Source organism: Anneissia japonica, unplaced genomic scaffold (assembly GCF_011630105.1).
Source record: "Anneissia japonica isolate Jap-2015-1 unplaced genomic scaffold, ASM1163010v1 scaffold1587_len1432017_cov164, whole genome shotgun sequence".
In the NCBI taxonomy this organism is placed as follows: domain Eukaryota; kingdom Metazoa; phylum Echinodermata; class Crinoidea; order Comatulida; family Comatulidae; genus Anneissia; species Anneissia japonica.
The window spans coordinates 941,414-953,981 of NW_022713643.1; the positions used below are offsets into that span (position 1 = coordinate 941,414).

The 12,568-nt window shown below is 32.3% G+C and overlaps 2 protein-coding genes across 6 annotated transcripts in view; both read left to right on the forward strand.

Moving 5' to 3' along the window:
- Positions 1-11,646, forward strand: part of LOC117108680 (medium-chain acyl-CoA ligase ACSF2, mitochondrial-like) — a 29,317-nt gene extending 17,671 nt beyond the window's left edge. For 4 of the 5 annotated variants that reach the window (XM_033250780.1, XM_033250781.1, XM_033250779.1 and 1 more), the window contains 9 exons: positions 147-295; positions 1,707-1,798; positions 3,538-3,611; positions 4,970-5,071; positions 5,435-5,583; positions 6,995-7,049; positions 7,783-7,869; positions 8,422-8,474; positions 8,949-11,643. In XM_033250780.1, coding sequence (XP_033106671.1) covers positions 147-295; positions 1,707-1,798; positions 3,538-3,611; positions 4,970-5,071; positions 5,435-5,583; positions 6,995-7,049; positions 7,783-7,869; positions 8,422-8,474; positions 8,949-9,063 — 876 coding nt within the window. In that variant the 3' untranslated portion in view covers positions 9,064-11,643. Of the gene's footprint in view, positions 1-146; positions 296-1,706; positions 1,799-3,537; positions 3,612-4,969; positions 5,072-5,434; positions 5,584-6,994; positions 7,050-7,782; positions 7,870-8,421; positions 8,475-8,948 lie in introns of all 5 variants that reach the window. The other variant, XM_033250783.1, reaches the window with a different exon arrangement.
- LOC117108664 (F-box/WD repeat-containing protein 11-like) overlaps positions 11,101-12,568 on the forward strand; it is a 5,142-nt gene continuing 3,674 nt past the window's right edge. The window contains exon 1 of the mRNA XM_033250760.1: positions 11,101-11,106. Coding sequence (XP_033106651.1) covers positions 11,101-11,106 — 6 coding nt within the window. The remainder of the gene's footprint in view (positions 11,107-12,568) is intronic.

Here is a 12,568-nt window from a genome sequence, read left to right on the forward strand (position 1 = left end):
GATTTGTAACGGGGAATAAATTGATGTCAGTCGTTGACTCTTGGAACATACAATTTTATTAAACAAATATTTCGAACGCACCTGCGTTCCTCATCAATGTTATTCGACTACTGAATTAAAATAACACTAACACTATTTCATTTAAGGTTAACAAATTTGCCTGTTCAGGCAACATAGCATACAGTCAAGATATTCAGTTTAGTCAGGTTGCTCCTCTGGTCATAGGATCCACATCTGTATATACATCACCGATCTACTCTTATGAGAAATTTGTACAGGGTGTTGAAATTGAAAGGTGGGCCGTATCTTGTTCTTGTTCTTTTTTTTTTTTTTTGTAAATTTTTAGAGTTAGATATAATTGTAATAACCAATTAGGCATAAGCATATTTATTAAACACCAAGGTAAACATAATCGTACTTAGCTTGGAAGTTTTGTTAATATCAAAATTATAATTTAATACGCATCACCCCTCAAATTAATTAAACCAGTTTTTCATTCTTAATTAGAAACTCTTTAAAGTGTAAAATATTAGCGTATGTACATCTTTCATTGTGTTATTATTTTGTATTCAGAAACGCAGATTGACAAAATTTACTGTTAGAACTAACAAGTTTATATTAAGTTAAAATTTTAAAAAATTGTATCGTGGCCATTAGAGAATTGGTCTTTATAGGATCGGCTTTCCTGAACCAAAACTACTAACTTGTCTGAAGATCAACACACTATGTTTGCTTTTGATACCTTATGTAATGACTCTCTAACACCGGTTCAATTATCCGAATGACAGCAATTATTGTAGAGATTACTCTTAAGGTCTGTCCATACTTGCAAAGATAACGATAAAAAGCTAAAAAGCAATTGACATTTCGACAAGGACTCGAAGCCCCGCCCGCAAAGTCACGAAAACCTTAGACAACGGTGGCTAGACTTAAGCCTATCGAGTTGGCGAAGATATTCTTTACTATAAACCTTCTTTAAAAGAAAGAGAATTCATGGTAGGCGGTATGCAAATGAATAATATATTCATAGTGTTAATATATTTCATGGAACATGGCGGGGATATGTAAAAGCCTCTGTAGTTCACTCCCACAGGAAGAGGGAAAAGCCGCATTCAGTCAACCTTGTTGTCGGCAAAGGTCAAGTCACTGATGCGCACTGCTCGTGTAAATCTGGGTATCTATAACCAAGCATAGACATCTAGGCCTAGACTCACGTATATTCCGCGTCTAAACCGCTGTCTAAGGAAATTAAAATTTCCGAGAAAAAGTGACTAATTGACGCTCGCTGATTAGTCTGCTTATCTGTCAATCAAATCTTGTCGCGATATTAATTGTTCATATATAAAATATAAGAAATAATTAAGTTTTATTTTTAGACGATTCAATAACGTTTTATCGTGTATACGATAATAAAATATGTTGACAAATCAATTCAAATGATGTCATAATTATGGAAAGAAAGATATAATCGTAGTAGTATCAACGATTTTATTTGTTATTGAATCGTCCAAATGTAAAAACTCCCCTTATTTCTTTTATTCACTATGTGAACAATTGCTTTTTATCGTTACCGTTCCAAGTATAAAAGAAGCATAGGCCTGTTGGATGCAGGGTGAATTTTATTACAGTTATGGATTTATGTGTACTATTTCCGTTTGTACAATATTTTAACAGCTACAGTTTGCTATTCTTTTTGTTTGTTTTAGGTGTACATTTTTCAGTTTAATGATTAATGGTATCATTGATTTAGCCTACAACCCTATTAACGAAAAGTATGATTTATCGTCGTTGAAAGCAGGTAAATATACACCCTAGCATTGCGTAGGGTATGGTTTACATTAGAGTAAACTTGTTGATATTAATGTCATAATAAATATACACTGCAGGTCTCTGTGCGTAGGGTTTAGTGTACATTAGACTTATCGATATTAATCTTATAGTTACTGTATCAGATACCGATACATAGGACTACGTTACATTTGTCATAGGGCCCTCTCTAACGGTTACTTGAATGATTGATGTTCTTATTGATGTGTCTGAATTTCTGAATTAGTGACACCCGAACATTAAATATTCTGTATTCAATGTTTATAGTAATAAGTAATATACAAGGAACATATTATACTTCTTGATTAGCAGAAATATTGTGGTATTATGCGTCTGTTTGTTTGTTTGTTTTGCTTTTTTGTTTGTTTTGTTTGTTTATGTACAGTATAGCTTTTTTGCTTTGTATGGAGTTCTCACGGAGTTGGATTTGCGTATTATAGTGTATGTTGGCGTTTAGTCCCAGGCGTAGCAAATAGTTAATTCCATGCGAAGATACTCACAGAATACGATAATTTACTATATTACTCGCACTTATAATTGTGTTCATAATCACCATGACAATTGCTATATTGAACCTTTTGATTATTTTATATAAGATTGCATTGTAAGCATTCTAGGTTTAAATTTAAAGTTATTGTGTTTGAAATTTCCTTCGTCGATGATTCACTGAAAGTCGTACACTAATGCGGGTTATACTGTAAGACTGTTGCTAACGAGGATCTTTGACTATGGAATTATTTTGTTACAAATGACTTACCAATGATAAACATAATAATAATTATAATAATATACTAAAATAATGATAATAATGATATAATTAGTAATTACAGTTGATATTGAGGATGTAGCAGTGCTGATATTTATAAATAAATTTAATTTTTTAATTAATTTAAATTTAATTTGAACATTTATATAGCGCACATTTTCTACAACATACATCGTAATCAGCGGCGCTTTACATAACCTGTCCCGGGTCATTGTTGCTGCTGTATTCAGCTCAGGAGCAAGAAACCCCACCAGGTACCCATTTATACTCCTGGGTGGAGAAAAACAATGTAGATAAAGTGCCTTGCTCAAGGACACAAGCGAAATGCACAGCTAGGGATTGAAACCCCGACATCCAGGTTGGAAACCAAACCTTTCACGTTGCGCCAAACCGCTTTCACGCTGCGCCAAAACTACATACCGGTAAGCTTGAAGCTTGATTTATTGATAATTTAATTATGCGTTATGATTGTATCGCTATTTTCTGAATGTTAATAATTATGAATGTTGTTATTTGTTGTTACACTAGTGTCTTTATTAATCTGCGTATTAAAGCTAAGTTGAGGCAGCTACAGTATTAGGAACTAAACAGGTGTTCTAAACAATCAAACTTACATTGCAGACAAGCACACAGTACAGAATGTTTCATAGGCCGATTTGCACATTAAGTTATGAATAATGTTATAACAAATGAGACAAATTAATTATAGTAACTACAAAATACAAGATGAGATTGATTGTCGTGTTGAGGACGACCACGACACGACCATGCCCCAGAATACTGGTCTGTCGTATTGTCTGTGAGCAAAACGAGTGATGGTAATTTACCATCAATCGGATCTTTTATGCTAATTGGAACGAAGTGGACACGGGTAAATCTATAATTATATCATACATATTTATAGAATAAATGCTGAATCATGTTTTATTTTTTACGTCTAAAAGGCACTTGCGGAGGTTCACTTATTCCTGAGGCTGTTGTCACTCACTTGTGGAAAAAACGGGGCATTCGTACGCTTGTAAGTATTAAATATCTATTTTGTTAGATATTCCAAGATGTCTGGCAAACATTTAGATCAGCCAACATTGATTATAAGGTCTTGGTCACTTTTGGAGATTCTACTTACGCACACAATATAGATGTGCTAATTGTATTTTACAAATTATGCAAGTGGTATGCAATAAGTGCATAGAAGAAGCGGTCAGAGCTTAAAAAATAACTATTTACATACATACAGTGTGGTTATTTTATTTTATTTAAGTGCTCTACCGGTAGATCTGTATTACTGCTATTTCTTATGTTTCTCTCTGAAGATTGTATGCTGTTTATTTATTTATTTTTTAATAATTTGTTCCCATTTTTTTGTACATTGATTTATTGTTTTCATTAAATATCAGAATCACCTTTATGACAGATTGGTAAGCACAATTTAGGATTAAAATAAGAAGTGGGTAGGGCTAGAAGTACATAGGAAGAAAAGTGCTCTACCGGTAGATCTGTATTACTGCTATTTCTTATGTTTCTCTCTGAAGATTGTCTGCTGTTTATTTATTTATTTTTTAATAATTTGTTCCCATTTTTTGTACATTGATTTATTGTTTTTATTAAATATCAGAATCACCTTTATGACAGATTGGTAAGCACAATTTAGGATTAAAATAAGAAGTGGGTAGGGCTAGAAGTACATAGGAAGAAAAGAGTTAATAGAAATGATTTATTACCAACTCAATCTGTTGATTTTATAATTTTTATATGTAAACTAACATTTTGATAGATTAGGTGTCAGCTTGTATTAACCTTATGTGTTTTTTGTTGTATTTTTTTCTGTAGGTAGACTAAAGAGTTAAAGTTAAATAAGTAACACAAATTATCACCAGTCGAGCATCTACTCGATAAGTTAACTCCAATAAATACACCCGTTATACCAGAAATTCATGTGATTACAACTAACCTGTTCCGTGATGACTCGCACGTAAAAGGCAAACAACAGTTGTCTTATAAAGAACATGCCAATGATCTCAGTTAACTCCGCGGCGAAGTGGCGTTAACTTTATAGATCATCTGATTCTTTATTAGGTGTTACTAAGACGTCAAATGATGACATCTAGAATTCAGCAGCATAGAAAGTATAGACCTTCGAGAAATCGTAGCGACCTGCATAGGAATAGATCCAGCAGACACTTATTTAGATTGTCCCTAAAATGCCTACGAGTATGACAATTTATTTATCAAACAATTTAATAGTGTGAATATTGAATATCAGGTGTCTATCATACATACAAAACGAAAAACTTAACTAAAACGTTTGTAATAATTTTACACTGTGACAAGAGCTTACGTGAGACATATAAAGTCTATACCACTTTTATTCTATAGATTGATTACGGAACAACCGAGATAAATACCGCATGCTGTTTACAACTAGACGACAAGCCAGAAACGTATGCAACAGTTGGTAAACCGATGCCGAGCGTCGAGGTAGAACTAAACCAACCGTTTTATTACCTTTAAAAGTATACTGTATGTAGGAAACCTTTAAACTATAATATAATATTTGCATCACTTATTTTATATAGTCTAAATAAGCATAATGACCTTTTAGAGCAAGAATAGTCTACTGTTGTTGTTTTTGCTGCTGCTGCTGCGTCTGTTGCTTCTGATACTACTACTGCCGCTGCTCCTGCTGCTGTTGCAGCTACTGTTACTACTATCCACTGTTACTATCGTGTTAAAATAAAATACAAAAATGTACGCTACAACTGAATCACATGATTATATATAGACATTATAATTGTTGCGGAAATTTATAGTAGTTTTTAAAATTCATTAACTTTGGTTCAGGTTCAAATCGTTAATGAAAATGGAATTACTTTAGAAGTTGGTAAAACAGGTGAAATCTGGGTCCGAAGTCCAGTGGCTTTCAACGGGTACTATGATGATATCAAGAAAACAAAAGAGGCAGTAACCAAAGATGGTTGGTACCGGACAGGGTGAGCATATTTTTAAAGACAATGTTCTGCACAATTTCATATGTAACTGTAATACCATTAAACTATAGAACATATTATTACAATTTAATTACCTTACTTTCCTTTTTGTGTTTATTTTTTCTATCTCTGTGAATAAAAATAATACTCAACAGATAGATGCAGAAAAAACTATTTTCTGTTACCCTCCAATACCAATACATTCTAAAAAGCAATTTATTTTATGTCATTATTACTATTATCTTGCCCTGGCCACTGGCTGAAAAACCGTGGCATCTGCAGCAGCTCGCGCAAAACCAACATGTCCCTAATCCTGTTAAAAGCCGGACACTCTCACTGCATCCTGTCTTCAAGTTACTTAATGCTCAGTTGTTTGGCCCGAGTGCCATACATGCGCTGCATATTTCAAACAGCTTCTATTGTACGTATCAACCACCTCTTCTATGGGTACCCCAAACCTTTTAAGCCTGGATAACATATGTAGACGTTTACTTCTACATATCTTGCAAACAATCTTTAATATTTTTGGCCCATTTTAACCTCAGATACTCTTTCAAGAACATCAGTACCCATATAAATATGTTGATAGTCAATTTAATTTCTTTGAAAGTTAATGCACATATATTTGCATTTGACAGGGTTAAGAGTGAGGCAGCATTGTTCAGACCATGTAACAACTTCACATAAACTAATATCATCTACATATTTCCAATACTTTATATTAGTATGTCTTAGAGCATCGTCAATAGTAGCAATAAATATCAAAGGCCCCAGCTTAGTGCCTTGGGGCACCATACGTTAAACTAATACTACAATATTAAATCGTACTTTTCGATCTAAGAGCGGAGTTGATTTCGTCCTATAGATGACGCAATGAGTGACCGGCTTAAGCTTTATGCGAGTGTCAACTAATTGGACTTTTATTATCTCTTTATCCTTAGAGATTATGCAACATTTAAAAACAACCCAGAGTTAGAGAATTACCTCCTATATTCTATAGGCTTTAATAGTGCCTCAATTAATTTTAAACTTAGATCGAATACATTCCCATTAGACCGCAGGATAAGCAGTAGTACTCCGAAATAATGATGGATGTACTACATGCAACAGTAATTGCGAAGAAGACATTAAACATTTTATTTTTTGTTTATTTGTGCTGCGTTGAATGACATAAGAACCAGCGAATTAATGAATTTGGAAAATGACCTAACTATATCATTCTATTATTATTATTATTATTATTATTATTATTATTATTATTATTATTATTATTATTATATGCAATTGTAAATAGATGGGGCAGTCATTTAGTTCTAAAAATTTACATATTGTGATTCATGTCACTAACCTTGGATGAAATCTTACTTATGTTAGCTTTCTTTATTAACTGTTTATCCATATCCTTAATTCACAGGGATCTCGGTACACTTAACTCCGAAGGATATCTAACTGTAGTTGGAAGAATTAAGGTAACTTTTAATTAATGATAATAATGGATGGTAATAATAATTATTAATGATAATGGTAATAGTACGATGTGATAATGTTAATGATTATGATGCTGGCGATGATGATGATGGAGGTGGTAGTAGTAGTTACATGAAAATACATTTGTTGATCAAACATTTCTAAATGTTTTATTTCTGGTGGCTCTATCCGAGACTCCCGTAAGCTGTATTTTCTATATGGAGTTTGTTTTTATCACGTCTGTATCTTTGTTATTTCATTTTTTCTACAACTATGTTTTTATGTTTACATTTGAATTATATATATATATATATATATATATATATATATTCAAATATATATATATATTCAAATATATATATATATATATTTATATTCAAATACATATTCAAATATATATAAATTCAAATATATATATATATATATATATATAATTTTTTTGTATTATACTATTATGCTTTTTACTTGATGATGATGGAGGTGGTAGTAGTAGTTACATGAAAATACATTTGTTGATCAAACATTTCTAAATGTTTTATTTCTGGTGGCTCTATCCGAGACTCCCGTAAGCTGTATTTTCTATATGGAGTTTGTTTTTATCACGTCTGTATCTTTGTTATTTCATTTTTTCTACAACTATGTTTTTATGTTTACATTTGAATTATATATATATATATATATATATATATATATATTCAAATATATGTATAGTTTGATATCTTGACCTTACTACAGGATTTAATAATTTGTAATGGTATAAATATACATCCGTCGGTGGTAGAAATTGTACTTACAAGTCATCCATCAGTCAACAAAGCTAAGGTATTATGAATTCAGTGGTAATGATGCGATAGTAGTAAATATGTTTTCAATTTAATACGGTTTACACTCTGTATTATACTTTATAATATATTTTAAAAATTTTACAAATACAGTAGGCCAATTATACACCACAAAACATCTAATAACATTTAACAGCAATTGAATATAAATAAAAGAGCACGCATTAGAATGATTTTATGGTAGTAAGCAAAAAAATATATTCTTTAATTTATGGAATTTGGTACTTTGTACCACTTTAGCATTTTGGCATTTATTTTTTACACAGTGTTTGTGCATGGAGGACTCCATGGTTTGTGTAAACTAATTTCTTTTGCAAGAACAGTTCTGTATGTAAACTATAAATTAAATCTCGTAAATTACATTGAAAATATTCATAAGTATGCATGTAAAAAAACCTTCCATATAACTGGTTAATGGTAGTTTGAAACCATGTAAATGTTGTAACATTTCTTTATAGCTGCCAACAAACCTTCGTAGTATTTATGAAAAAAAAACATACTTATCATTTTTGTTTGCTTAACATTTTTTTAGGTTGTTGGCATACCTGACTACAGAGTGGGAGAAGACGTATGTGCATGTATAATGTAATTATTGCGTACATTATTTTAAGAATGTGCTATTAATACGTTATAGTACGTAGGCCTACAATATAAATGTCAATTGACTTATAATTAAAGCCTCTATGCTCTTGGTGATTGAGGTTTTAGAGTTTTTATATAATAGAGTGGGAATATATAACAATAATTGTAGTTCTATAAAACTAAACCTACTTCCTAAACTAAGGCATGGTTGGCCGTTGGCTCTGCGGAATTATCGGCTTTTCGTTACGCATGTTTATGTTGGGGAGTGGGGTTGACATAAAATCTAAATTTAATTCATATTATAATATATATATATATACATATATATATATATAATATAATATAATATATATTGGTGAGGGACATATACATGTGTCCTTTCTACTCGAGTATCATACTATGAACAGCACTCTTTGAGTTGAGGCCTCTTCTTTCAACAGATATAGCAATAATTTGTTTTCTTAATATTGTATATAGATTACATGGGTGTACAACTGTTAATGAAGAGGACATACTTAAGTACTGTGTAGAGAAGGTAATAAACATATTGCGTTTATATAATGATCAAACGTACGAAAAAGAATTAAATTAAACTTTTAAGCATGGTTCCAGAGGAAATTTTGTTTTGATTGTTGTAGAACTGTTTCTAGGACACGTAAGGCATATTTTACAAAAAAAAAACAAAAAAAACAAAAAAAAAAAACAAAAAAATTGAAGGCTGTTAATGAGATTTTTTAATATTAAAAAAATTGGGGCAAAAGGTTAAAACAAGGTTGGTTGGTCCCCAGGTTTTTAAATATTAACAAATCTGTATCTCATTAACTGAGTTTTTTGTCAAACATGCTTTTTATATCTTAGATAGAAAATCAGTTTTACAGCATATCAAACCAAAGAATGTCCTCCGGAGCGAGTCTGCTTTAAATATATGAGGCTGTTACCTTAGATAGCCTGCAGCTGTACAGAAAAAAAAAATCAGAAGACGTTTACAATGGCAAGATTCACTGTGACGAAGCTCGATGTATTACAGAAACTACAAAAACACGACTTGTCCAAGTACTGGCCTTCTCCAGTTAACTTTAACAGAATTAACGCTTTCAAAATTTAGCTGACGTAAAATGCTGAGAATCCCATGGACGGCAAAAATGTGTACTCCAGAAAATTGAACCGAAAAAAAAAAAAAAAAAAAAAAAAAAACGGGCTAAAATACACTTTCAGGCTCTTGGTTAACTCGGTAGACTCACATAGACAGACGACAAGGTAACACCTTTTGTAAAAGTTCTCAAGCAATGTAAAATAGATGGCTCTAAAGACGGAGGCGTCGTAGGGGCAGGTGTATCAACAGGTTGACATCTTTAAGTGGCCAACCACACTATTAATAGTGCGGACTGACACAAGCGACGTACAGTCTGCCATAAAACCTAAACTTAAACTTAAGCTCAAACATGATGATGACATAAACAAATAATTATATCTAAATATGTGTTATTATCGGTTTACCTTGCCTATGATCACTACAAGCATTCGATATCATTATAATAACATGATTGATTATTGTATTTTTGTATAATTATTTTTATTGGCTTTTTACATTTCACTGTACATTTTTTTTTTTCGAAGATGTACCCACTATTTTGTTTTAGCCTTTAACCCACGGTTTCGCCTTCAATACTATTTTTTGTGTCAAAATAAACCAAAAATAAATGAATATATAACCTTTAGTCATAATTCAATCATTCATTCAATCAGCTAACCAATCAATCATTCATTCAAGCAACCGATCAATCAATCAATCAAGTAATCAATCAATCACATTCATTCAATCAATCAGTCGATCAATTGACCGATCGACTGACCGTCACAGCCAATCAGGTTTCAGACCTGGACATTCCACCCTTATAGCAGTACCACTACTCAAAACTCATAGTTTTCCAGCATTGATAAAGGGCATTTTGTGGGAACCGTCTTTAATTCATTGATTTCAAAAAAGCATTTGACCTGGTTACCACGACATCTTCCTTAATAAACTCCCCAATTACTTACAATTTTTTTCCCCGCCATCCAACTACTTAATCTTTGCATTCATGAAGGACCGCCTCCAGCGTGTTTCCATCAACTCAAATAAATCAACACCTCTCCCTGTTGCCTTATAGGTATACCACAAGGATCTCTCGTCGGCCCCCTCTTAGCTACTCTTTTTATTAACGACCTTCATGTTTTTATTCCAATTCCAATACCGCTATGTATGCAGAGGATACTATAAATTATTATTCAGACCACTCACTCAACACTATTCAAAATTCATTTAAACAAGACCATCACTGCATAAATGGCTTTATCACAACAGAATTCTCATTAACAGATAAACTATGTCAATGCTCATTGAAACTACACACAAATTAAATAACAACCCATCATTAGATCTTTCCTTCGGCAATTATCTCACCGGTCAAGTTACTATGTACAAACATCTGGGTCTTACCGTGTACAATGTACTCTCATGGAAACCACGTGGAAGTCACCTCCGTTCCAAAATTGGTCATGCTGTTTCTGTGCTTTCCGGAACCAGAAAATTCATCAACACTTTGACTTCCATTCTCCTATGCAACTCAATTTCTCCCTCATATTAACCATGGAGGTATATATTAACTAATCTGATGTAATGCGTGGGACTACAGCTCTGTTTCCACCATCATATGCACCACACTCAAACAATTAAATGTCAAGGGTGCATTACTTGGTTGCCTCCTTCAGAGCGGCCGTCGGCACTGCTCCGGGCTACCTGCATGCTCTCTTTATCCATTGTTCCTGTGCGTAACATCATTAGCAGATCCTTCACCTGGGGTCTTTATTCACTCCCACGTCATCTTACCGAGCTTTTTAAGAATAGTTTCAGTTATAATAGTACCAACATTTTTAAAATTCAATATCAGGAACACGGTTTCATACTCTGCTTTCAAACGTAATAGAAATATAGATAGGGTTAATATTAATAAGCTATTTAAAATGTCGAGGATTAGCCAAACTAAAGGACACAAATTTAAGGTCTCTAAGCCGAAATTTAAACTAAATGTTAGAAAATCTTCATATGTAGTTAGAGTAGTGAACGATTGGAATCAATTACCAAATCAGAATGTAGGTAAGAATGGCCCCGGAAAAAATGGCCCCAGAAAAAATGGCCCCGGAAAAAATGGCCCCAGAAAAATGGCCCCGGTAAAAATGGCCCCCATATGACAGGTAGGTAAAAATGGCCCCAATGAAAAATTCGGTAATAGAAATGATATATATTTTTTTTAATCTTCAAATATTTAAATACTGTATAAGCAAGAATTGAATCAAGAAATAAAAAATGGTCCTCAATTATAAAATTAAAGAAAAAAAAAATAAACAAATGTTGTAAAATATCTTGTAGCAAAAATTCAATTAATAAATCAACATAAAGAATATGCATATTTGAGAACTAAAATAAATTAGTTTTTAGCTCCTATGAGTAGCTCTGGGAGTAGGTCTAAGTATTTTTTAAAATTAATAATATTATTAGATATTATTACTATATTTGCGGCAAATTATTAATATTATTATTATTATTATTAATGGTTCTGGTGGGAGGCTCTAAAACATTGATTCGGCACCAGTTTTGAACGACGAACTTGCAGGGAATGTTATAAACCATTTTCGCGAAATTTGAAATAAAAATTTCCAATAACGTGGCGAATACCAACGATGGGGACTTTTCAGAGGCCTGGCATTTCGCGGTACGTATTACTGTCATGGATAACATCAACAACAAATCTAAATTGCTAACGAGCACAAACATTTTAAAACGGAAAAACAGTACAGTAAAATGTACAATAGTCAGCTAGTTTGTCAAACAAGGTATAAAAAAAGTCTCGCCTTGGGTAGCATCTTTTAAAAAAAATCATTAATTTCATTAAAAAAAACACAAGTTACTGATTGATTAAATAATTCTATTTTAAATAAGAAATGATTATGCACAGTAAAGGTAACATAGGACAACATTTAAAAGATAATTATATTAGTGCTACTGAAACTGTTAATTATTTCAAGGTTTTATCTAAGTGCAAATCCAAGTTTAATTG